Consider the following 26,644-nt stretch of genomic DNA (forward strand, 5'->3'; position numbering starts at 1 on the left):
TTTTTTTCATCCGTATTTATTTTCACATTTCTTTATTTCTTTCTTTATTTTATTTGGCCATTTTTGGTCCTCCATACTTAACGCATCCCACACATAATCTTTCTAGACATCTGGCAAGATAAGGTCGAAAAATGTCCCAAATTTGGCCCCAATGGTCAGTTTGTATGCAATAACCAAAGCAAACGGTGCCACTCGGTGGAAAAAGGGATCCGGCTGCTCCCGCATGACTGTCGGTCAACGCGTGAGATGATTCACGGTGTTGGTATTTGCAGTCAATGTTTTCACAAGGTCAAGATCCGGCAGAACATTCCTCGCACGCATCAAGTCGATAAGTGCTTTGTATTCAAATGTGGGGGTCACCATTTTTCAAGCTTTTGCCCTTTTGAACATCGACGGAACTGTTGGTTGATTTTCAACTTGTCCATTAAGGCTGGCGAAAAATGTGAAAGGGGAGTTTGAGGTTTGAGGTTGGATTATTCAATGTTGTCTTTACAATTAGAGGCGGGGTTTAATATCGGATCTTATTTTTTTATCATCATTTTGATCAGGCCTGATACAAGATCTAAATGGTCTCACTTGAACCATGCCAAGGAAATCTAGCCGTCAATCAAAGTTTAAATTAATAAACAAATCAGGCACAGTTGAATCGACGGCAACTTGACTTTTCTTATGTGGTTAAAAAAAAACACTTCACCAAAAAGCTTCTTCAGTTTTGTCCAGTTACCAAAAATCAACGTCAGCATTTGAATGCGAGCCGACCGCTCGCCGGACAAATTTTTGGGAACAAAAAACTCCCATGTGACCACCCTTGAAGGTTTCCCTTTCGAGTGGAAGTCTTTTTGGAGATTCGCCTTCAGTTCAGCTGTCATCGACTTCAACAAAGTGAAATACGAGGAATCAAATGTCCCTTTGATGCGGCTCAGCAATGTCATACCGGGCGCATTCCAAACGGGAAATTTTGAACGAGGATGTCGGCAACGTTACCGTGAACATTCATATTGATCAAATGTGCCCAAATTTTTTATTTTTTATTTTTTTTAATGGAAAGTAGCTCTAGCCACCTTGTCAAAACATAGAGCAGCATGCTAATTAGCATTTTAGCAACCAGAGCACTTGGCTCATTGTCTCTTTGGGCAGACATTACAACACATGCAAATCGAGTTAAGAAAGGAATTTGACCAAAACATATTGCTAACCAGGGAAGCGGTCTGTAACGTCTTGCTAAATCGAGCGTCATCATCAGTTTAGTCGCCCGCCACCCAAATTAGGACAAGCGCAAAAAATGCAAACATGGATGACTATAGTATTCCCCAACTATTTATGGGGTATCGAGGCAGAGCCCTACTGAAAATAAGACCAAAAAAAAAAAACAGCCCTAAAAAGATTTACAGATACCACAAGGTGGCGCCAAAGCACTTCTTTCCTATTAGACCGCTCATTCCTTGACTTGATTATAGTTTTAATATGCTACACAAATTGTGATACTTTCCTTTTGGACAAGGTTTTGGCCTGAGTACAAAAACATTCCTTTTTCCAGCAAATAATGGCAGAAAAGGTGAAAAACCACTTGAGTTCACGGTTGCCTTCACCTGACACACCAATTCTCCATTTTGAATGCACCTTAGCATCAGCAATAGGACAAAAAGGGAAATAAAGCTTTTGGTGAATTCCTCGAAAAAAGAGTCTCATTTGCTTCGGTCAGCATGGACATAAATACCTATTTGGAGTGTCCACTTTCGACAGGACGTCATCGGCAGCCGGTGACCTTGGTTCAAACCCCGACAGTGGCAACCTCCCGCCCCTTGCTAAGTGTCCTTGAGTGAGACGCTGAAGCGTCGCGGTTGCTGACTCGGCACTCCCAGCTTCCTGTTGTGCTTGCGATGATTAAAACATCATATTGATTTGGTCAATCCTGCACATAAACCAATTCCAAAATGATCATTTCCAAATCAATACCAAACACAATCAGTGACGACAAACCGGACTTGGCTCTGAATTCCGACTTTGTGGGGAAAGTTTGGTGAGACATGAACACATCGAAACACCTTTGGGATGAAGTACAACAGACATGGTGAGACAGTCAGGCCCTTGCTTAAAATTCTGACAGACAGAATCCACAATCTTGAGAAAGTCTTCCCACAAGAAGGGATGCTGTTTTTGCTGCAAGGTGGTAAAGCGGCAAGACAAATCCATATTATTACATTTTTACTTGCTGTAGGTTCTCCAATATTTTTATCCACACAGTCCCTGTGTCCAAATTCACAAGGTTGGGTTCTACGAAGGGCGAATTTGTCTGCTGAATGACGTCACTCCCGGCACGCACGGACTTTTAAGCCTGATTTACATATGAGTGGATGGTCGGCTAATGCGCTACCGATTAGCATTACTGACAATCCATTCATATGTGAATCCGTGCGTGCTGTCGAGTTGCGTTTGGAGTGACGTCATGCAGCCGACAAATTCGGCCTTCGGAGGATCCAGACTTGTGAATCTGGACACACACAGTGTTGATCTAACCTTGCCAGCAAGCTGAATTCTCGCAGTATAATTCATCATGTACTGGTCCCGCTAATATGTTCGAAACCGACCTTTTTCAGGTCGGACCAATCAAGCGTTGTTTATGGCGGGACATGCAACTGTGTTGTGACGACGAAACCAGGAAGCGCCGACGCCGGGGAAACAAACAACCCTAACATAGACGAATAAACGCTGCAATTAATTCTGTTCTCGCAGAATTACTTATCGTTTTTGTTGTTGAATGTTGAACAGCGAGAGGCGCTTTTGTGCATTTTTATTTGGTAAAGATGTTCGTGCTTTTTTTTTTTTTTCCTAAAACGAGACCCAAGACGACGTTTTCATCCATTGCCGTGATTGGTCAAAACAAACCTGAATATGCCGCGTCGTCCAATTAGATCGATATATAGAACGTCCCGCCTTTCCCAAACAAATCACCTTGGGGAGTTCTTCACATTATCAATCAGAATATTGCCAGGTTAGTGTTGATCAATAACTATTTTACCTCTCTTCTTCCTTTGTTCACTCGCACCAAAATTAAAAACTCTTATGTAATCAGTCCCTAAAAAGACAAGCGCAAATATATAATAATAATAATAATAATCAAACCGCGAGTGACTTTGTTGTTCTCCAGTTTAGGACTTTGTGATTATGTCATCATGCCGCCGTTTCCAATCTTAATCTTCAAATGTGTATTTTAGCCTCCAGACGCCCTTCTCGTCGTTCTGTGCCTCAATAAAGCGGCTGTATGGTGGCAAATTGATTTGTGCAACAGTTGCTGAGAGCATTACAGGATATTGCAAATATACAGTACAAGTCTATCTGTTGTTGATCGCAGAAGCTATTGACATATTTTGTGTGCGTCTCTGTGGCTCTCAAGGCCAAATGTTCCATTTTGTTTTGCAGTATTTGACGCTAATGTGATATCTATCCCGCAAAGGGTTGTGATAGGTTTTGTTTTTTATATTAAAAAACAAATACTTGAATAAAGTCATATTGCTGCTTTTTACTTGGTGCTTGATTCTAGTATTTTCTTCGCACAGTCATTTATTGGCACTTTTTTTTCTTTTAATAATAATTTTTGTATATGCTGACCGGCCACATTATGCCCATTGTAATGAAATATGAGATATTCCTTCATAATAATAATGCTTTTTTTATCAACACAATCAAAGCTGCATCTTTTACCATTGAAATGAAAGAAAACTACTGTACAGTAATCCTTACCAGCCTCCCCAAAATTAGCAACAAAACTGTTATTTTTTAAAATAAGGAAAATAGCACACTATACTATACTGGGAGAAAAAAATATTATTTTTGCTCCAATTGAATGGACATTGTGGTGCTCTTGATACTGTTAAGAGCAGTATAACACAAACATACGATTGCTGATCTTGAGCTCCTCAGAAAATATGCAAATATTGTCAATGTGGATGCATGTCTGTCTACATCCATCACTTCCATTGATTGTTAAAATATCCATTGTTTAAAAATATTTAACACCACCATATAGATGCCATTTATTGGCCAGTCTGTGACATTTTGTTTTATTTTGGCAGTCAACTTCCAACTAGGAGCTGAAGAAAAAAAAAAGTTTGAAGCTTTTTTTTTTGAAGAATTGTTCATGATTTGCCAAAATGCAGCTTGTTAAAGCCAATTGAGTTCTTTGCCACCATTCGCACATTTGTGCTCATAATTCAAAGCAAAAAATCCTATGGCTCATATCTCAAGGCACTACTGGATTTCTATTTTGGTTAGCTCATTTAGCAGCTATACAACAATGCGATTATTCGCCAGCTATGTGCATGATGTAGCGCAATTCAACGCCGTTCAATGTAAATTGAATGCTCATATTTAATCTCATAAAGTTGTGCAAGATGCCAAAGCTTAATTTTGCATTGCAAAAATTAAGTCACCTTCAGCTGGAGACTTTGTAAATTCAAAAATGTGTGTTACAGATGAATAAAATTGACAAAAAGAGAATAAATGCCATCAGGTTTAAATAGCAATTTATTTGTTGCTCCTTGACACAAACCAACAGGTTACAGGTCATAAACAGGTGAAATATGCGGACATGGTTACACATACTGTACATAAAAACAAATTTTCTAACGGAATTTGGTTATTAGGTAAGATTTTGAACACAACACGTAAAAATAATTTAGAGCTACCGCACATGTTTTGAGCACACAAGATGGCTTCCTTGTCATTTCCACGTTGTTGCCGTCAATCATCAGGCGCACGCGGCACATTTTAGCAACTTTTTTTTTTCAAATTTTATTTTATTTGAGAGTATTGCGTCTTGTTGTGCAGCAGGTGAGAGCAATGACATGAAAAGCCAGTCTGTGAAAGTAGATAAACAGAGCCGATCACGTCACATCACCACAACTGCAGTTATGTGTGGGGGGAAAAAAGAAAAAAAGATCACAACTCAACTTGTCTCCGAGGGCGACGGCATCTGCTTGTCGGGTGCAGACGCATCTCAGCCCAAAAGTGCATTCACATGAATATGCTTCGCTCGGCGGACTGACGCGTGTGTGTGTGAAATGGAAATGGGCAGACTCGGCTTCTTGCTCTTTAGCATTTGTGTGGTCTCCCTTTGACAATACTGTCGTAGGCACATGAAAATGAACAAGGCACCTTGAGCGTATTGAAGCATTAACACTGTCGTGACTTGAGCAGCAAATCAAACATAGTAGCGTCCGGGTCTTGTGTTTTTTTTTCTTGTTATTTTTTTTTTTCTCCCCTTGACACTCAACCCTTGTTGTCCATGTTAAGACTACGAGGAAGGATTATTAGGGCCATACTGAAAACGAATTAGGACGATAAAGACTGGTAATAAGTTTTAATATTAGAATATTGCAACAAACAAGATGGAATTTTGCAAAAAAAATAAAAGATAGAAATTGAACGAGTACATCTGCAGAGAACTATCGGGAGATTTTTTTTTTTTTAACAACTTTATTCTTGCAATTCTTTTCACCGTGGCCCTAATAATCCTTCACAGAATACAATCGGTTGTCTTTTTTTCTTGTGTTATTTTGAAAATGTGCTTGACAGGAGAAACGCGGTGCAAGTTGGGCTTTTTGGAATGCAAGTGAAAGAAAATTTATTTTTGGCTTAAGTTGGAGGTGGGGTGTGGGGGGGGGGTCAATAAATAATAAGAGCTTTGCGTAACAAGAGGTAATGTGATGTAAAAAAAAAAATAAAAAAAAAAGGAAATAAATAAATAAAACATTCAAAGCTACATCTCAAATCACCTTCTTTCGCATCCTGAGTAGGTTTCCTGGGCTTCGTCCTGATCCCTGGTCGTGTGCTGGGCGGAGGAACGCAGGGAGGTTTGGTGCTTGGGGGTGGGCGGGGGCGGGGGCGTGTTTTTGGAAGGAGGATGTTTTGCTGGAAGTGGCGCTTTTTTTTTTTTTTTATGTTTGTTTGTTCCTCAGCCTGTCTACCCTGAACAACGTGTGGGCCCCCCCCCCCCCCCCCTCGTCTCATCTGCTTGAGGTTTGAAGGGAGCATCAGCTAAGGCTCAGCTGCGCGAAGCCGATCAGCTTCACCTCGTCCGGGAGCTCCGTGTCGTCACAGCAGGAGGCCTGGCAAGAGGAAAAAGGGGCGGGGCGGGGGGGTTCAATATGATCCATTGAGACATACATGGAAGTCAACCGTAAACATTTCTTGACAATAATATGTCATAAGTGCTCTCACTGGTCTAAACATGACATTTATGGAATATGAGTTATGAAACTAAATGCAGCCGTTTTTATCCATCTCAGGGGCGGCGGCCATTTTGCCAACTGCTTTCGACTTAAGATGACATCACAGTTGCTCAGGGCAACGACCAAACACAGCTCACCTGTTTTTTTTGAAGCTGAGCTGTGATTGGTTGTTACCTGAGATGAGACCTGAGCAACTGTGATGTCATCTTCAGCCGACAGCATGTGGCAAAATGGCCGCCCCCTGAGAGGGATAAAAACAGCTGGATTTTGCTGCTCATATTCTACTAACACAATATTACCCAGAATAGCGTATTTAGACTAATGGGGCTGCATAGAACATTTTTTATTGTCAATAATTTGTTGGGGGATTAACTTCCCCTTTAAGGACATCAAATAAATGCTCAAACTGCTTTCCAACGCTGCAGCTTAGCCGCAACGCTAATGAGGACGAGCGCTACAGAGAATGATGGATAATTCAATCTTTGCCATAAAAACAAGTTTTCCAGAGACTCTTGGCATAAACAAAATAAAACGTACATAAAAACAGCTTGCAAAGTTCTCCGTGTTGAGTGAGTGAGTGCAAATCAGGTCTCATCACTCGACATCGCTCCTGTGACCAAATGGGAGCGTTAAGTGCTCCAGGTCCCAAAATCTTGCGTGGAGATTAATTATCATTTGTGCTCTAAGGACGAGATGTGAATTAAAGTATTCAAAAGACTACAGATAAAATAAGCATGTTTAATTAAACCATAAAAACGGGAGCATTCTTATCTTCATAAAAGGCACGAGTTTCGTACCGCGTGCAGCTCTCGTGCCGGAGCTTATTTGACAAGTGTACCTAATGTTGTGTCCAGTTTGTCTACATCTACATGATCGGAAATCAACATGTTTTATCCTCATCCATAATTGACATGCGCGTAAAAGCCAATCGCATCAATATCATTAAACGATCTTTCATGGAGCATAAAAAAAAAAAATGATGATTTTGAAAGGGCTTAATTCGCAGCATGCAATTAGTCTTTGAACACCCCCTGCCAGAATAAAGTAGAAAACTGTGGAAACGGTGTGTAGGCTCTGCAAAGCTGTTGCTAATTAGCAAAGGGGAAACTCGGTTAAAAAAAAGTTGCGTGTGGTAAATAGCATGAGAAAAACATTTTCTTGGTCATAAAAGGGAACACAAACACAACTTACAAGTTGTACAATTAAAACAGAGCTTCTTGTGTTTGTTTGAAACAACGTGGATTTTTTTATTTATTTTTTAAATCCACAATTAGATCGTTTTTTTCATCATTTAAAAAATGCTAAATATGAAAAGTAAAATGATAAAAATTCAAAATAAAAAATATAATTATTTACGTGTAAACTTTTTTTTTTTTTTTTACGTCCGCACACCTCCCGCCGTCATTTGCCCTCTTTGCATTTTTAATCCACAGTCTGTTTATAGTCCCCTCAGTGGGGTTTGTCAGCCATCAATCATCTGCAAACTCACCAGCTTAAAGGTCAATACTTTGTAGGTCGAGGGGTCATCTACCATCTTTTGAAGGTTAGCAGCAACTGGAATGCAAAAAGTGCAAGGCAACATAAATGTCCGCCGCAAGAGCAGGACAAACAAAAGCAATTAAAAAAAAAAGAAAAAAAGAAGGACAAGAAAAGTGAATACCGGTAACCACATCGTGTCCGTTGACGAGACCCGCCGAGAACAACTCCTGGGAAACGCCGTCCGCCGTGTCTAGTACAAAAAACAAATATTGCACCTTCATTTTCAGTTCACGTATACATTATATGAACATCCGGCGCCACTCGTACCTCGTCCGGGAGTGAATTCAAACCGGATGTCGTTCAGTTCCTTTTTGGAGTTCCTTTAAAGGAGAAGACACGACTCAAAATCCGTGATACACTTTATTTTTTATTTTTTTTTATATATTTTTTTTTCAGGAGAGCTCAGTATTGTTCATTCGAAAAAAAAAACAAATAAAAAAAAATTAATTTTTTTTTTTTTTTTAAATATATATATACATATACACACATATATATATATATATATATATATATATATATTTTTTTTTTGTATGTGGGTGAGTATGTGTATGTGCGTGTGTGTGTGCGTGCGTGTATTCATCAGTTCACCTAAAGCCCATTAAAAAAAAAAATCCCATACTAATAATATAATATAATAATTAATTGCCAAATGCAGAAACATCAATGTAAGTTATCACGATGTAGTGGCTCTCGCTAACAGACAGAATTAAGTAACCGGAATTAGGTTAAAAAATTCTATATACGTAGACCATGTTACACTTTAAACATCTCTTCAATCATGATATTCATGAACACCATTTTACGGAACTTAAATAAACTTATTAGTAACATCGCGTAATTGACGACCATCGATGACAGCGTTGTTATTTTTCGGGCCGAATCAGATTTCCGCGTCGATCTAATCTGCACAGAAACTTCAGAATCAGTAATGCTGGCCGACAAAATAGTAAAAGCTGGTGAACAATGAATTGACAATATGTTTTGGAGGACGTCGCCTCGGGGCTTTTATAAAAGCTAATTGACAGAAAGTGAGGCTGAGCGGGATTACTGTGTGTAGTAGGCAGAAAAAAAGAAGAAGAAGAAAAAAAAGACATGATGTTCCGCATAGGACAATGTTCTGAGAGTTTTTCATTATTTTAATCTTTCAATAGGTGAGCTGAATGATTGCGGGATAACAAAAATGTTCTTTCAGAAGGTGGTAAATGTACACTTATCTTATCAAATTTTTTGATTTTATTTCTGTATTAAATTGATAAAATTACATTAAGTTACTACTAAGACCAAAAAAAAAAAGGTATTCCTCATAAATCTTTAGATCACAGCACAGATTAGTGCTGTCACGAATATTGAATGAATGAAAATGAATATTTTTAGAATCAATCGACTCATTTGAATTTTGCATTAAAGTGTATCACAAATTTAAAAAAAATAATCTCTGATTACTGTTTATTAACCAGTGATTGGTGGTTATTTCGTACTTTGTATTTGTAAATAGAGATTTAAAAAAAGTGGGATTGATGTACAAGGTTACGACTTCTGTGATTGTTTTCCAAAGTAATAACAGTTTGCAAATGTCTTTTTTTTTTTTTTTTTTTAAACACAGAAGATAATCAGTCTTATTTCATGAAGGACGACGGAAGTCCGTCAACAATTACTCTCGGTATGCTTAAATCAGAGGATTTGGACAATTTTGAATTAAAACAGTTGTCGATTCATTTGATAATCGATTACTTTTTGACTGCTGCAAGCACAGATGAACTAAAACCACAAATCATATTCTTGTACTACGTGAAATCTACGGCACGGCTTTCAAGTAAATTATTTGTATGACGCATTCATATCTGAAACGTCACTTTCACAGCTTGCTCTTGACATTTGTCAAGCGTCTGCTCTCTAAATCTAAAAAAAAAAAAAAAAAAAAAAGACACGCAAATGTCAAATCTTGACGAAACAATAGAATCTATTTGGATATGTGCTTTGTGAGAATGAGAAGTAAAATCCGAAGTCTTAAATTCTTCTTCAAAGTGGTGACAACGGGATTCTCAAGAGGGCTTTAGTTCCATCACAGAAAAAAAAAAAGGGGGGGGGGGGGGGGGCGCCTGAATTACAGGCAAGTGAAATGACAAGCAGCCAATTATACAGCGACAGCATCTCAAGTCGGTCCCTTGACATTATCATAACTCACGCTAATCAACTGCAAGTCCCTTAGCAGCCGAGAACCAAATTAGCTGCCGTTTGGCTCCCACAAACACAATTAGTGTGAAGAAAGGATTCTTTGGAAATGTTGTATTCTACAGGATTCCTATTAAATTACACAGTAAGTAACCCCAGGGGTCTCCTCTACCATTGGGACGTTTGGCGTGTATTTGCAATACCTTTGTATAAAAATAGCGTCAATGCCGGCAAATCTTCCTGTTCTGTTTAGGGATAGACCGATTTTTTTGCCAAATATCGGTATTGGTGTTTTTTCCCAAATCTGACTGCCAATAAAAAGTAAAGCTAAAACCATTTTAATCTCAGGAAACTATTTGTTTAAATTTTCAATTAGCTTTATAAGATATGCGGGTAACTTCTGAAACTTTTGTTTTTGTTTGGCATCAAAACAAAGAAATGTGAACATTTTAAGATTTTCAGGTATTATTACATTTTGGGGGAAAAAAATTACTATAGAAAACTATACAGAGCTATGGTATTTACTTATTTAAGTTTCCTTTTAACTTTTTAAGATGTACTGAACTGGTAACCTTGGGAGCTCCATGAACATTTTTTAGAAATTTAAAATTAAGTCTATTGTCTAAGAGAAAAAAAATAACATTTTGAAAAGTCTCAAAATGTGTTCAATAAGCAATAATACATCTGGTATTTTTGTTATTTATTTATTTTTGACCAAAGAGGATTAGGACCAGTAAAAGGGGGGGGGGACAGTATTCTCACTTTATTTTTAGAATTCTGACTTTAAAGTGAGAATTTTGAGAATAAAGTCATAATTCTCACTTTAAAGTCAGAATTCTGACTAAGAATTCAGACTTTAATCTCAGAATTCTGACTTCATTTTTAAAATTTTCACTTTAAAGTCAGAATTCTGACTTTAAGAATTCAGACTTTAATCTCAGAAGTCTGACTTAAAAGTGAGAGTTATGACTTTATTCTCAAAATTCTCACTTTAAAGTCAGAATTCAGAATTTAAAGTCTGAATTCTTAAAGTCAGAATTATGACTTTTAGTGCTACTATTATTGTCACTTTAAAGTGAGAATTCAGAATTTAAAGTCTGAATTCTTAAAGTCAGAACTATGAATTTTAGTGCTACTATTATTGTCACTTTAAAGTGAGAATTCAGAATTTAAAGTCTGAATTCTTAAAGTCAGAATTATGAATTTTAGTGCTACTATTATTGTCACTTTAAAGTGAGAATTTTGAGAATAAAGTCAAAATTCTCACTTTTAAATCAGTATTCTGAGATTAAGTCTGAATTCTTTAAGTCTGAATTCTGACTTTAAAGTCAAATTATAAATAAAGTGATAATCCTGCCTAACTTTTTTTTTTTTCTCTCTTCATTGGCCGCAATCCTCTTCCGTATTTCCCCTCCTATTGTTTACTGAAAAAGAATATCAGCTTCAAATATCGGTTATCGGTCCATCTCTAGTTGTGTTCAAAGTTTCATTTGAGAACATCCTCATTGTCAACAGTGACCTGCCTGGCATAATCCCAAAAAACGTGTTAGTCAACCCCTCTCAGTGAAGTGATTCGTTTCATGTCATTTGGAAATGCACAACAACAACAACAACAACAAAAAAAACATCTGCCTCACCTTAGTCGCAGGACCAAGTTCACAGCACCATGAATGTAAAGCGAATCCCCAAACGGCTCCACCTGAAGGAGAACACGCTAGATGAGGAAATTTCAACGAAAAGTACCAGAGATGCGATGAGTAGTTGTGGTTCATATTGAAAAAACGACAAAGCCTTTGGAAATGGGTTCTAATAGCATTGAGACTTTACATGTAGTCAGACAGACACATGTTAATGCATGCAAAAATTCCCACAAAGGCGCCAAGGTCATCGACTCAATAACAAATGAGTGCAGCTGCTCTATGCTGAATCCCTCACCTGGGAATGTTGGTTGGATAAACCATCAAAAGGAACGTTCTTGACATTCTCCTCATTCTGCAGGCGACAAAAATGATAGCTGTGAAAAATCAATCAAGTTAAGCGACATGGCGGTAAAAGTCAATTGACGATGTGTGCGGCGATGTGCCGGAAAGGTTCGAACAGGAACTCGGCTGTTGAGTTCAACAAATTCTGTTAAAATAATAATTGGCTTTACAAAACCATTTTTTCCCCAAGTGCCGTCACGGCGCAGAATTAGTCAGGAAAAAGCAGAGCTATTCATCTATGTCGGCTTTTCACCAGAATACAAAGCAGTTGTGTGCATGTTTTGAAATGAAGAAGAAAAAAAAAAAGAAGAAGAAGAAAAACTTACTACTTTGGAGTCGTCCTTGACCCGACGTGACTGAATGGAACAAAGAAGCAAAAATCTGATTATTCCACACCGGACTCAACTTCTTGCGGTCAAGTTAAGAGTCCATCGTTTCGTCAGTTCCAACAATGCCTGCAACTGCCACTACCTTTGAAATGTTAAAAAAAATATATATATGAAAGCACATCGCCCTTCCAATGATAAAATGGAAAACTTATTTAGAAAATAATTTCTGGAAGAATCAGATATTTGGAAATGTTGCTAAGGTTAGTGTATAATATATTCCCTGCATGCACCTACTTAGAGCTGTGCAATAAATGGAAATTCTCATTTTTGCACTCCACAATTACAAAAAACAGCATAATCGTTAAAACAAAATAAAAATAAAACTAATTTTTGAGTTGTTTAAATGTATACATTTGCACCTTTTTTTATATTTTAAAGTAACTAATTTAATGTTTTTTTTAAATTTACATAATTAGTGTTTCAAAGAATGTTATTTGTCTTCATATTTTTCATTTATTTATTACATTTAAACATTTTCTTGTTTTGTACCCCAAAAAAAAAAAAAAGGTTCTGCACAGTGCACAAGCTGCACTCACACAATTTTTTTGCAAACATAAATAAATATATATTATTATAAATCCAGTTTGGTCCAAAAGGAACTTACATAATTCTAGTGTTTCTATTTTTATTTTTTACATTTTTTTTTTTTTTACAGTTTTTGCCAACATAAATAAATAAATATATATTATTATAAATTCTGTTTGGTCTAGAAGGAACTTACATAATTATCCATCCATCCATTTTCCTAACTGCTTATTCCTCACTAAGGTCTAGTGTTTTTTTTTAAATGCTTAAACATTTTCCTGTTTTGTACCCAAAAATAATTGTTTGAATAATCGTGATTTCAATTATTGCCAAAATAATCGTGAACCTTTTGTATGAGCATATTGTCAGGAGTGAAGTATCTTTAAGCGGCCACTTGATCCAATTATTACCACTGACAAGCAGCCGATGTTTTCATTTGCACGCGTTTCGTTGTTGCTCCGTTTGTTCGTGTGCAGCCTCCTTTGTGACTCGTTTGATCTACTTACAATAACGTTCCACTTCCCAATTAATTTTGGGTGCGAATTTCACACAGATAATGACATAATTAAAACAATCGCTTTCATGAGGGAGAACATTTCAAAACTCTTTTCACAGATGAACAAAAGCGCCAAGCTGCGCGCGCGGGGCGCCAAACTGTCAACTGGATGCAAAGCAGATTGCTCCAAATCCCATTTCACATTTTCAAACACATCTGTCAGATCTCATCAGATCAGGTTGTAATTTGTTGCGCTTCTGCAGGATCTTATCTATTTTTCCCCCCTTGGATCTGGATAAAACTCCTTTTAGCTTATTAATTGATTAGATTGAAACCATTCGCTCATTGATTCTGCAGGTGACAAATGTTAAATCCTTGGAGAGCCGAGCGCACTCGAGTGCTCTTGGTTTTCAATTTGTTAAGTGGATTTCAGATGGAAGATTGGATGCTCGTGTCGTGTTAAACGAGCTCAATCACAAAAACTGACACCAAACGCGACGCAAAACACTTTACAAAAAAAACCAAAAAAAAAACAGCTGAAGATGAAATGGCGCTCACCCTGCCCTGGTTGACCGCCGCCTTGCCTTCCTCGCTGCCTTCGTCCAGCTCGTCGTCGCTCCACTCCCAGTCGCCGTCCTCCGTCTTGTGCAGGTGGCCGCTGGAGCCTGGAACCCGCCTCACCTGCAACACCATACATTTGGAGAGCAATGTTTTTTTGTTTTTTTTTGTCATACCTACTCACTCAAATGTAATGAAGTTCACACAGTATGTAAAAAATAAATAAATAAAAATAAAGGACCCCAGAAAAGGCATTCAGTGACTGAATATGACATTAACTTCCTTTTTGGAGTGGCAGTACATTGTTATGGGATCTTTATATAGTGAATTAGATTTTTCTTTGTTTTAATGTACTACTTGACAATTAATGTTCAATTTTATTAAGATAACATGCATATAATGGATTGACAGGGAGCAAAAGTACAGATAAAATAATAACGTACAGATACTGTACGCATTATACTAAAGTGCTTTAATATTTTGCTTATTTGAAAATATTAAAAACACCTTGGTCCTTGTAGCGGAGTTCTACATTATTATAAAAAACACAACATATAATATACATATTGAGTTGGACATTTGACTAAATTTCCTTGATTGATTATCATTTAAATTAAAAAATATTCTCATTTTAAATCACTTTGCGCCAATCTTGTTCAACAACTCTTAAAAAAAAAAATCTTGCTCAAACATTGACAATTATTATGCCTAATCCCAGCTACATGAATTCCTCTCAACTTTGTTGGTGAAAAAAAAATAAGCATCCTATTCTTAAATTAAGCAAAATTTCAATACTCCCTACAATGCTGTTTTATTGAAGCTCGTTAGATTGTGTAGACGTGAAAAGTGTTATGATCATATCAAAAAAAAAAAGTTCAATGTGGAGTTAAATTAAATAAAGCACAATGAATCGAGCATGATGCAAGCAGAAACTATGGATGAAACACATCAAATATTCAACCCACTGCTAATCTAAGATTCTACCTCTACATAAAATAACACAACAAAGCAGATAAAGGTTTTTGCCTTTGATTTTCCATCCAAGGCGAGAGAAACGCAAGCAGCAGTTGGCTCGTAAAGCAGCGTGAGGTACAGTCAGTTATGGGAGCGCTGCAGTGTTACGGGCAGCACACAAAATGCTAAGCGGCTAACGATAAAAGTTAAAGAGGCGCTACCCCTCTGGTGCTGCCAGCTATAGTTTCCAAACCTGACATAGAACCCAGAGTCCCCCGGTTCCGCTCTGGCGCCTTCAGCAAAAACAAGACACAGATCAAGTCTCAGTGGCCACCCTGACTGACAGTCACATCATGAAAATCTTACCCCCCCCCCCCCCCCCCAAAAAAAATGATTTCTCATCTGAGGTTTAAACAATTGGTAGAAATTTATTCAACTTATAATTGGAACAATAAGGGCTTAACAAACTCTTGTTTGCTCTTGAAAACAAAGTCTCTCTTTTTCCCAGTGCAAAATGGCGCATTGGTGCAAGGCTGCCCTCTACTGGTTATTCAGCTCACACGCCTAACAATTTTACATAATACACTGAAAAAAAGCACTGCAAGGCAACCCACATGCAATGATGCCCTTAAGAGTCATGCAGCCCCCCCCCCTCCCCCTCCCGCCTAACATGCATAATTCATACTTTAGAGCTCTAACAAACAATTTGAAGCTACTCTACTAAAGAGCCCACTACATGATTTCATAAATGATGTTTAGGCCCCAACATATCAAGTAAGCAGACGTACTATATAGGATCCGTTTGTCCTCTTTTTAGACCCGTATGCCACTTGTTTTTCCCCCGAGAGTAGCAATGCGTGCGTTTACCATGAATATAGAAACCCAAAACAGAAAAGAGGGCAGACCACAAGGGTGAAACGCGGAGCAAATATCTCGTTCACTCCTCGAAGGTAAAGAAGGACATTCAAGGTGCTTGTGTGTGTGTGTATGTGACTAAACTGAACAGGTTTGGATCGCAGAGGTCACGCCATCCCGATCCTGGGCTGATAATGTTTCACGAGCGTCGCCGGTCGCTACAAGCTTTGACAAATATTTGCTGAGTATGAAATCTAGGTGGCAGCGTTTGTCAAATCAGCACAAAAAACACAAGGTCATTATCTTTGTCTTTTGACTCGTTAGAACTATAAAATCCAGTCAGTCAGTCAAAGGATAATGTTCAAAAACATTTTGGAATCATATATACCAGAAGGGCAGTATAGCATTTCATTGGATGAGAAATCTTGGATTAGGCAATGGGAATTTGTAGAGGCATCTCCCAGGTGCAGTAGCATGTTTTCAAAAGTTAAAGAAAAACTTAAACAATTGTTTTCTACAGTAAATAAAGTTTTTTTTTTTTTTTTTAAAGTCCTCTCTCAACATACTGTTTGGTGTCCTTGAGTGCCAAGAAAGGCAACTATAAATATAATGCATTATTATTATTAAAGTTTTTAAAAAAAATTTTTTTTTACTAATCTTAGTTTTAATCTCAAACAAAAACAGAAGGTGCAGAGTTCCTATGGTGAGCAGCATCTCTAAAAAAATGTATAATTAGTTCCCTGAAGTTAAAACTTTTAAAAAAATGAATCTATTATCGGCCATATGATTCTTCAAAATGGCCTTTGCCGATATTCGTCAAAAAATGCTGAATATCGGCGCCTATCGTCAATTCAGATAGTTGGCATGGCTGCTTTAGAGCGCCTCATTGTCAGCTGTGAGTGCACACACACACACACACAGAAAAAGTTTTTTTCCAAGTCAGACTTCACAGTCACTGTGTGGAACGGGGTGCCTCATTGTCAGCTGTGAGTGCATACATGTCACAGACAGGAAGGGGGAAGCGCCAAGTACGCTTTAGAACGCCTCATCGTTGCATGTTCTCCTTATGCTCCTATAAAATTCCTAGTGCTCTGGCTTCCTCCCACATCATAAAAACATGCATTTACTGAGGCCTTTGAACGCTCTAGAAGTGTGAATAGTTGCTTATCTATACAGTAGCGACTGTCTCACCCGCGATCCTATTAAGAAAATGTGTTTATCCCACAAAATATCAACGGACAAAATTCTGCCATTGTTGCAAGGCAGCAGTATCACCGGTTGCCCCTCCCCTTTATTGGATTTTCTGCGTTCATGTCATCCACGATGGCAACAACGCTCTCCAGGAAGCCCTCCATTTACTCTGAAACGTGTCAGTGCTTTTCCATCCCTGCACTTAACCACTCTGCCTCCCGGCAATAAGCCTCTGCTGACCGACAAGGCAAACTCTTTAGATAAAGCCAATATTATGCGGAGCTGTGTCTGAAAACTGCACTTCCTCGCAGTACAGCGCCAAGATCAAGTTACCGAGCGAGCTTCTTTTTCCGCAGTCAACCGTTTCATTTAAATTTATGTTCCTGCAGAATGATACACTGGAGGTAAAAAAATATATATTTAAAAAATAGTACATCGACACGGTGTGACTCTCTTGCGACACAAGCCCATATTTTCGCTCTATCGACAAAACAGTTCGGGCATGAAGTGTTTGAGGTGTTACAAAAGTCCGTGAGCATCACTCATGTTGACTGTAAATGCGACATTGCGATGGAGGGACTCCACTCAATCCCGCCGATCGCATACAATTTGTTATGTTTAGTCAATAACAGAGTTATTTTACAGGGAAGAGCAAGTGTCAACATACCTTCTTTGCTCTTTGCGCAATCTTTGGAGCTCGGCACAATAACTTTTCAACCAGATATTCTTTGTTCTGTGTGGACACATATGAACAAAACCATTACTTAGAAATTGGGTACTAGACAAACGGAAAAGTCGTTTTTTAGGCTGTAATAAAATAATGAACTGGTACCTGTTCAGTCATCAATATTATTTTCCCAAAATTGCCAATTCACAAATTTCATAAGGGTATGGAAATCTGTGAGCACAACTGTACTTTATTTATTAAAAAAATTAATGAATCTATTATCGGCCATATGATTCTTCAAAATGGCCTTTGCCGATATTCGTCAAAAAATGCTGAATATCGGCACCTATCGTCAATTCAGATAGTTGGCATGGCTGCTTTAGAGCGCCTCATTGTCAGCTGTGAGTGCACACACACAACACACAGAATTAAGTTTTTTCCAAGTCAGACTTCACAGTCACTGTGTGGAACGGGTGCTTTAGAGTGCCTCATTGTCAGCTGTGAGTGCATGCATGTCACAGACAGGATGGGGAAGCAAGCGCTAAGTACGCTTTAGAACGCCTCGTCGCTGCATGTTCTCCTTCACAAATTCACAAATTTCATAAGGGTGTGGAAATCTGTGAGCACAACTGTACTATGAAAATATGAAGAAAAAAAATGCTGCAAGTAAAATGCTGATTCCATATATTAAACTACGATACAGCAATGTAATAATATAGCATCTTCAAGTTTTATTTTTATCTTTATTTCAATTGCCATTATTTATTGATCGGAGTACAAGTTGTATAGATTATTGATCATTACAAACTATAACCAGCAAGAAGCAGACTATTGAAAAAACTAATAGGGACTATAAAACTTTGGGGGGCGCAAATAAATACCTTCGCTTTTTGGAAAAATTTACACTTCAAGAGCTCTGCAGCTGTAGGCCTGGAGAGAAGAATTGTTCGAATGTATTAACAAAATACAGGAAACTTCTTTTTTTATTCAAAGTCCTCCTCAGAGACTTTCACTTGATAACTAAACGCGAGACCAACCTTTTGGCAGGATCCTTCTGAAGGCACATAGTTATTAGCTTCCGAAACGATTTGCCGTACTTCTTTAGCATTTCCTTGTCCTCGATACCGGTCTCCAGAGTGGGCGGATCGTTCTGCAGGGTCAACATTAAGACCTAAACAAAAAAAGGCACAAATGGTTTTCATCTGCAGCAGCAAAAACAGTGAACAATGACAAAGAAAGTTCTGGCAGGAAACAGTTTTGTAAGGAACTGCCGTGTGAAGTAAAAGGAACAACTTCCTCAAAAGTTTTTGTTTCTTGTGATGAAACTTCACAATAGACTCATTTTGAGCTGTTTGAATTGTTTAAATTTATACATTTGCACCTTTAAAAAAAATCGAAAATAACTAATTAAAAACATTTTGTTTCGTCCAAAAGGAACTGGCATAATTATAGTGTTTCAAATACTTTTATTTGTCATAATATTTTTTACGTTTAAAAGTTTTCTTGTTTTGTACCAAAAAATAAATAATCGTCCTAATCGTGATTTCAATTATTACCAAAATAATTGTGATTATTATTTTCTTCATAATCGAGCAGCCCTTAACTGACCTTCATAGGGGGGTAGCGGTGATAGGGCGCAGACCGCGTCGCCAGTTCTATGGCCGTTATTCCAAAACTCCAAATGTCTGCTTTGAAATCGTAACCTCGTACCTGTGGGTAAATAATGGGACAAAATATTGGTCAAATTAGTTGGTTTCACTTTCATTTTTTTTTTTAAACATATTTTCTACTAGCTCAGTGAGGACCCGTGAAAGTCTTTAAAATCAGTCATCAATTTAGACACAAATCTTGTAGATTTACAAAATTACTTTTTGAATGCTTGCTGCCCCCTACTGGTTGGGAGTATAATTTAGCTGGTGACAATTTGTTATAAAAATCAACAGAGATGAAACTGCGACGTTTGGAAATATAATTAGCATAATAAAGATTTTATTGGGATTCACCTGTTCCATCACCTCTGGTGCCATCCAGCATGGCGTGCCCACAAACGTCTTTCGAACTTTGTTTCTTGTCATATCGCCCCCTGTGGCTAGGAATGCACTTACGCCAAAATCTGTAAAAAATGAAGAAGACAAAAACTAATCCTATTCAATAAAGCAGTCACTTCCCACCACCATGATTGGGTTGGTAAACAAACACTGATAGAGGCTTAAAAATATTGGCCAAAAAGCAGCTTTGTATGAAAACATGGGATAAGAAATCAAATACAGCATTTCATTTAAAACTCCCTATGGGCTGCAACAGGATTAAAAAACAACACACGTGGTGACGGATGATAACACACCTGCAATCTGAACAGATCCATCTTCTCCCAGTAGAATATTCCCGGCCTTCACATCCCTGTGGCCAACAAAACACACAGGCAGTCAGTCAAATGGTGAAAACATGCGGCACGGCATCGATTCCTCCATCCGTGGAAACGGGGCCACAAACAGCTTGCCGTCATCTAGACTGTTGCCCAGGGGGGGGCCGATAAAAAGGTCAAGCCTAGTTTGTGGTGACCTTGATGTCCAGGAAGTCTACATCACGGCCGCACCAACGCAGATCAATAAAAGGGAGGTTTGCGTCAAACTTTCAGCCATTGAATACTTAACATAATACACTCTATCGTAACAAGAGATAAATAGTTAGAAATTGAAAACGTAGTACAAAGTATATTGATAAAAAAAAATTTAAAAAAAAAAGAGTACCGGTGGATCTGTCCATTTCTGTGCAGGTAGTCTAGTCCTTCAAGCACTTCTTTCAGGATCGAGGCGATTATTGGCTCATCCAGATTTCTGTCCTCTTCTTTGCTTGTGTGCTTGATGATATCCAGCATAGAGCCTAAAAGATACAACATAAGAGACTCTGTGTACTCCGTATTACTCTGATACAAATAAATGGCGCCAAAATTCAGATAGAACAAGATCCCGAAAAAAAAAAAGGAACAAATTCTGGCTTGAATAGGCTGAATAAAAAGGGGCTGCGGATAAATTAATATCCATCCTACAGCGTCAAGTAGAAAATGAGCATAATTATCATTCAAAGGAGGTGATTTTTGATGCAGACGGTTCAAAACCCATCATCATCGTCATTCAGCCCATTTGGGTCGGACTGTCCCGAACAATACAACCTGACACTTCTCGGTTCATCAGCACCGTTGTGAAGGTCCGCCCCTTCAAACCCTGTGTCTCCAGAAATACGATCTGAAGACATTATTTTTGCTTGGCTGGATTATGCTGGTTAGGTTTCCATAAAAGGAGAGAGAAAATTATTCCTGCAAATTGCAGTTAGCATTTTGATCACTTTTTTGATAGCATTAGCTCTGGCTATTCAATGCCTTTGATGCGGAGAAGTTAGTTAGCATACGTCCCACCCATCTACTGTAAACGCTGCTGTTTTTGCTCAGACAGCAGTTTGTTCTACTGCTGTCCAAAGAAGAGAAAATTGTAAAAAAAAAATAAAATAAAATAAAAAAAAAAAAAGAAGAGAAAATTGTAGAAATAAATAAAAGTTTTAAGAAAAGAGTCTACTCCTGCTTTTGGTAGGTCACAGAAGGCCTGTGGGTCTTGCCCAGTCAGTCAAAATCCCCTAAATCGGTTGACAAAAATGGGGAACTGCTTTGAAACAGTTGGCAAAGAATGAGATAAACAAGTAGACTTTTGTCCTGTCAAGACTTGAACGAGTTTGTTAAAGGCTGCGCAAGGAAAATCTTTACGAGATTCAATATGCTTTTGGGGTATTTATTACATCAAGGTTTTTGAAGTCGTCAACTTGCTTTTAATACTTGCGCCTGAAAGTGAACCTAGCTTATGAAATTGTTTACACAAAGTCCGGCGTAGCATGAAACGCATCACGTTTTTAAACCAGCGCGGATCTCATTTCGGCGCTTTATCGAGCCTGAATGCAGAGTGCCGCTTAGCAGGCGAAACTTACCTCCACTAAGAAGCTTCATGACTAACCACAGTTCATCCTTCACCACAAAGGAAGTATAATAGGTGACAACATTGGGATGGTTGCATTGGCTCATTGCTTGGATTTCTTTCTGTTGGGGAAGAAAACAAAAGATAGTTCTTGCACATGTTCCGTTTTCTCCCCTCTTGTGCTAATTTACATATAATCAACCATATCATGGAAACTCTGTTTTTTTGTGTTTAGATGGCGCATATAGCAAGGGGAAGAGAGAGCGCCGTTCTTTCTTCCGTTATCAAACGGCTTAATACTTTGAACTTTCTGTCATGTTGAGTAAAAAGTGCTCACAGACAGGAGGTCATATGGCACATGAGGCTCTAATAAGCCTCCCGGGCTGCTTGGCAACACTCGGACAAGTTGAGATAACACTGGCGTGACATCCTGCAAAAAAATGTGACTTTAAAAAAATAAAAGCATGCCCCGTATAAACAACAGTTTCACCACACTTTGTCGGCCTATGTTGGCTTTTAGTCGCACTCAAACTATTTTGTGCTTGATGATTGCATACAACTGCTAACTAGGGCCACGATGCGATTAAACTGTTATTATATTTCTTGCTTTTATTTTGAAGGTCTGAGTTTTGACATTATGGAATATGCCTCGCTGTCTGTTAAACCCTTTATACGCAACTTACGAAATGCTTGGGATGAACGCGCAATGACTCCGGGAATAAAATGGCCGAATCACACGTATTATACCCGGGACGAAAAAAAAAAAAGGGGGGGGGGGGTGGTTTAGAAGATCAGAGGTACATTTGGAAAGGGAGACACAAGCACCAGCACAACTAAAACAGACTTAGCCCTTATTTATTCTCCTCACCAGTAATTCGTCCATGCTGGTCTGGCATTTTTCCAGGTTGATTCTCTTGATGGCAACGCGCTCCTGTCTGGGAGAACACAGCGCTGCCTGTACCACCGCTGTGGCCCCGCTACCTGAATTAACAGCAAACGACAAGCGCAATTAGATTTACACACAAAACTGTTAGAAAAAGGTGACCTCAATTTTTGGGGGGTTTAAAATAAGCAAGTAAGTTCACTAGAAATCAGGCCACGTTTAAATGGTGAAATTCTTCCCGCCGAGAGACACCGTGACTGACGATGCGCTTGTCAACTGCGAGTGACAGATAAGCAGAAGTAATGAGCACGTGTGTTCGAACTTACTACCCGTAGCTCATGAGAACAGAGGTGCGCGGGGGAGCGCGTGAGTGTGCGTGGGGTGGGGGGCGAGGGGGCTCGGGGTTCCAGAGCTCGGCGGACAGCTATGGCGCTGTTTCTTATCTAGAATGATAAGACGTGTCAGCTGGAGGAAGAATGCCTGTGCCAAGAGTACTCAGGCAACTTCCGTTTGAGCTTTCAGTATTTATTTGAGGTGTTGTCTCTTTTGTTTTAGTATTATATAACACAATGGGATTGATGGCACTCAATTAGCGTGTTATACACTTAGAAGTCTTAAATGAGTACAAATATGATGCACTTTTGGGGAAGATTGCAAAATGTATTTACTCAAGAGTGACAGCTGTTTCAATTGTTTTGACTTTAATAACAGTTAAATGTTATGTGACTAATTAATTATAAACAGATCTCTGTATGATGGAAGTGCTGCTCTTCATAACAATAAACACTGCTTAATGAATGCCTCTCATAATTTTGATTCCAAACTAATAATTCTAATTAGCATTTCATCTTTGTGAATGCAGTTTTTAAAAGCTTTCTCATATTGGATCTCATTGTCTAGCGGTAGGTAAGGTTGTGGCTAATGGTAAATATTACTGCATCACAAGAGCAATAAAAAAAATCCGGTGTTTGCAACAACAAAAAAAAGTATTTGTACATTCTAGTCTTCCAGTTCTTGGCAATCGACAAAGGTTGAATTGAGGCTGGCCTACTGGACTATTTGATGCTATTAGGCTAACAAAATGTCAACTACTATACTACCTTACAGTCATTATAACCCAAAAAAGTCACTTTTTTTTTTTTTACTTAGTTAGCATGACCAATGTTTTGCTTAGGAGGCATTTTAAATTCTCCCCACTTGCGTCACTGTCATGTTCATGTCATAAGGCAAGCACATTGTCCACTTGGTGCCATCACATCTGACAATGACGTCATTTGACGTGCGGCATCTGCCATGGAGCGTATATTAGTCATCTAACAAAGTGGGCGTAATGCCACGATTCAGCATCTTGTGTGTGTTCACTACAAGAAAAAGCTGTGAAGTCAACGTGAGCGGCTTTTCAGTTTCAGTAGAACCCGCTTCGCCAGTTGCACGTGTGATGTCAACCGGTAGCTTGTAAATGAGTTCACATCCGCAGTGGCTACTTCACGTGGGGAGAGAGAAGGGGGAAAAAAAGCCGGTGGGCCTTCCTGTCGCGTTTACTAGCAGCTCGTACTACGGCGGCTAATGGTGTAAATGTGTCCACGATGGTACAAAAGACCCCCTTGTACTAACCAATGACTTCCTGTAGCTCGTACGACTCCCTGGTAATTGGCCAGTTAACCGTCGGCGGCGGCTGGACGGGAACCGGGGCTTCGCCTTGGTCCGCCATGATGGTGGTGGTGGTGGTGGTGGTGGTGGTGGTGGAGGTGGCGGCGGTGATGCTTCTGCGCCGGCTAGCCGCCTCTCGCTGACACGACCGAGCGACAGACACGAAGAGAGAGCGAAGGAGAGCGAGTCAGCTTTGACCTCCCCTCGTCAGCGAGTGTCAGCTGGCAGCCGCAGCCGAGCAACTGCCGCCTGCGAGGAGAGCAACCCGGAAAAAAAAAGGGCTAGTCAAGCGCGCGTGCGCGCCAACACACGCATACACACACACGCCAAGCGCGTCGCGTTTTTTTTTCCCCCTGAATGGTACTCGGTCCTAAATATTAGTATAGTACTTGTGTTTTCGAAAACAAAAAAACTCCAAGTAGAAATACCGATTCAAATCATTTACCCAAGGGGAGGTGTGAAGTAACGAGGTACAAATACTTTATTGTACCTAAGTAGAAGTATTTATCTCCCTCTAGCAGTGGTGAGAAGTAACCAAGTACAACTACTTTGTTAATGTGCTTAAGCAGAATCAATTCTCAATGGTAAAAAAGAAACAATGTACACTATAACTCCACAAAGTACTGACTGCACTCGAGTACAAATACTGATTCAATTCCTCTACTTAAAGAGGAAATGTACTAAAGTAAACATTAATTGATGTTATTGTGAGAAGTAAATTATAAATACTCTGAATACTGATTCAACTACTGTACTACTAACAACGATTTAACTGATTCAACTCCAGTGGTGGTTAAGTAATGAATAACATTATTATTTTTATTGTACTAAACTAGATACGTACTCATTCGTCTCCTTAAACAGTGGTGGGAAGTAACAAAGTACAACTACTTAAGCAGTAGTGGTAAAGAAGTACAAATACTTGTGTTATTCCATCTGCGCAGAAATATTATAAAAAAATATCTTGTCTAAAATTGGTAGTAAAAAAAAAACATTTTTAGTTTTTTACTTGAGAACACTACAGAATGTACTTTTAAACTAATATTTGAGTAGTTGAATCAGTACTTTTACCAGTATTTCTTTAAAAACAAACTTAAACTTAAACGTAGACGGTGTGAGTACTTTAGCTACCTCTGCTGTTTAACATGTATCATTTGGCATATTATTTTATATGGTAATGTGTTTAACTTTATTCATTATTGTGATACAGTTTATCTAAAGCATTGTTATGTGTTTGATTTTTATTTAAATTACCTTCATTTTCTCAACAAAGGCAGTAATGAAAAGCATGAGATGCACACCTAATGGACTCAAGGAAGACATGTAGCCTAACAGTGAGTTAAACAAAATACACAAATAAAAGACAACATTAACTTTAGCGCTTTGTGAGTGAGAATTTATCAAGTCTTTTTGGCTAACCAAATTAAGACATTTGAAGCCTCCAGCAAGTGCAGTTCAATCTAAACTGATGTGGCTTTGTCGTCCAAATCAATTCTTGCAACAAGTAAAACGACAGGACACAAAACTCAGCAACAAACCTTAATTAGATGATTCATGACAGTTTTGGTGTACAGTTAGCAACATGTATACATCGCGTTCAAACCCCCCAAAAAGTGACCTCTTTTTATTGTCTGTGACGATGCCGTGATACTTGTACGTCATTAATGACGTACCTTTTTTTTTCTTAAACGCTGTCGGTAAAATCTCATTCATTTTCGATTGTGGGCGTATTGTATAAATAATAAGTTAATATAGGAGATGCTGTTTGTATTTTTAATGCTTGAAAGTAGAACAAAAAAAAATACAACTTACATGACAACGTTGGCTTGCTAAAGGCAACTCTACTGTGCTAAGCAAAATTATTCAGTAACATTTTCTAATTAAGTCTTGTCGCCAAATAAACATTTCAATACCTTTCTTTCACTCCCACAAAGTTTCTTAAAGTTGGTTTCATATTTATTTTTAAGGCAATTCCACAAATATTGTATAATTGTGCATTAATTCCCTGCGTGAGTATCTATATTGTTCTGTTTGTTTATTGACGGTTGACAAACCAACTTTTTTTTATGCATTAGCGCCATCATCAGTCTAAACGTCAGTGATGCTCATTTTATTTCTACTTTCAAAGCAAACTCAGTGAGAATTTACATGTGCATATTGTTGTCAAAACGTATTGGTATTACTTTGTTTAAAACAAATCTAATCAAACTAATTTTAGTGTTTATTAGTGGACTGAGTTTATTTTGCCAATCTTTTTTTTTTTTTTACACACAAGACTGGGAAAATACAAGAAAACACCACTTTCAAGGCCCCAACACAAATCATAATTTCAAACATTCCAAAGAAGCAAGGTGTAAAAGTAAGTAGTAATCAAAAAAATTCAATAAAATGTCAATGCACAATAATGTGTCTTGATTCATTACAGCAACACTTTTTACCTGATTTATTTATTTTTTGTATTATTGAGTCTACATGCTTTAAACAAAGCGTTGATTCATTTTTTTTATCCTAGTGTGAAATAGTTGAGTGAAAAAAAAAACATATTAGAAACTTTATGACAATTAAGCAACAATACAACTCTGTTAACCGCA

General features: G+C 38.3%; 1 protein-coding gene across 2 annotated transcripts; it reads right to left on the bottom strand.

Moving 5' to 3' along the window:
* Positions 1-4,506: 4,506 nt before the first annotated feature.
* Positions 4,507-25,675, bottom strand: stk39 (serine threonine kinase 39). 2 transcript variants are annotated; one of them, XM_077580468.1, is made up of 19 exons: positions 25,592-25,675; positions 24,018-24,192; positions 22,389-22,501; positions 21,534-21,642; positions 20,309-20,441; positions 19,903-19,958; positions 19,562-19,671; positions 19,167-19,268; positions 18,596-18,729; positions 18,440-18,488; positions 17,559-17,624; positions 13,892-14,014; positions 12,250-12,279; positions 11,877-11,933; positions 11,579-11,640; positions 8,037-8,089; positions 7,891-7,959; positions 7,720-7,784; positions 4,507-6,107 (listed from the first exon to the last, which is right to left on the bottom strand). In XM_077580468.1, exons 1-19 carry the CDS (start codon positions 25,607-25,609, stop codon positions 6,033-6,035), a joined length of 1,599 nt encoding a protein of 532 aa, XP_077436594.1. In that variant the 5' UTR covers positions 25,610-25,675; the 3' UTR covers positions 4,507-6,032. The 2 variants fall into 2 exon arrangements, with proteins under 2 accessions (XP_077436594.1, XP_077436595.1); XM_077580469.1 differs by having other exon boundaries at positions 24,018-24,302; positions 25,592-25,614.
* Positions 25,676-26,644: the final 969 nt, after the last annotated feature.

This window comes from Vanacampus margaritifer, chromosome 11, assembly GCF_051991255.1.
Source record: "Vanacampus margaritifer isolate UIUO_Vmar chromosome 11, RoL_Vmar_1.0, whole genome shotgun sequence".
In the NCBI taxonomy this organism is placed as follows: Eukaryota; Metazoa; Chordata; class Actinopteri; order Syngnathiformes; family Syngnathidae; genus Vanacampus; species Vanacampus margaritifer.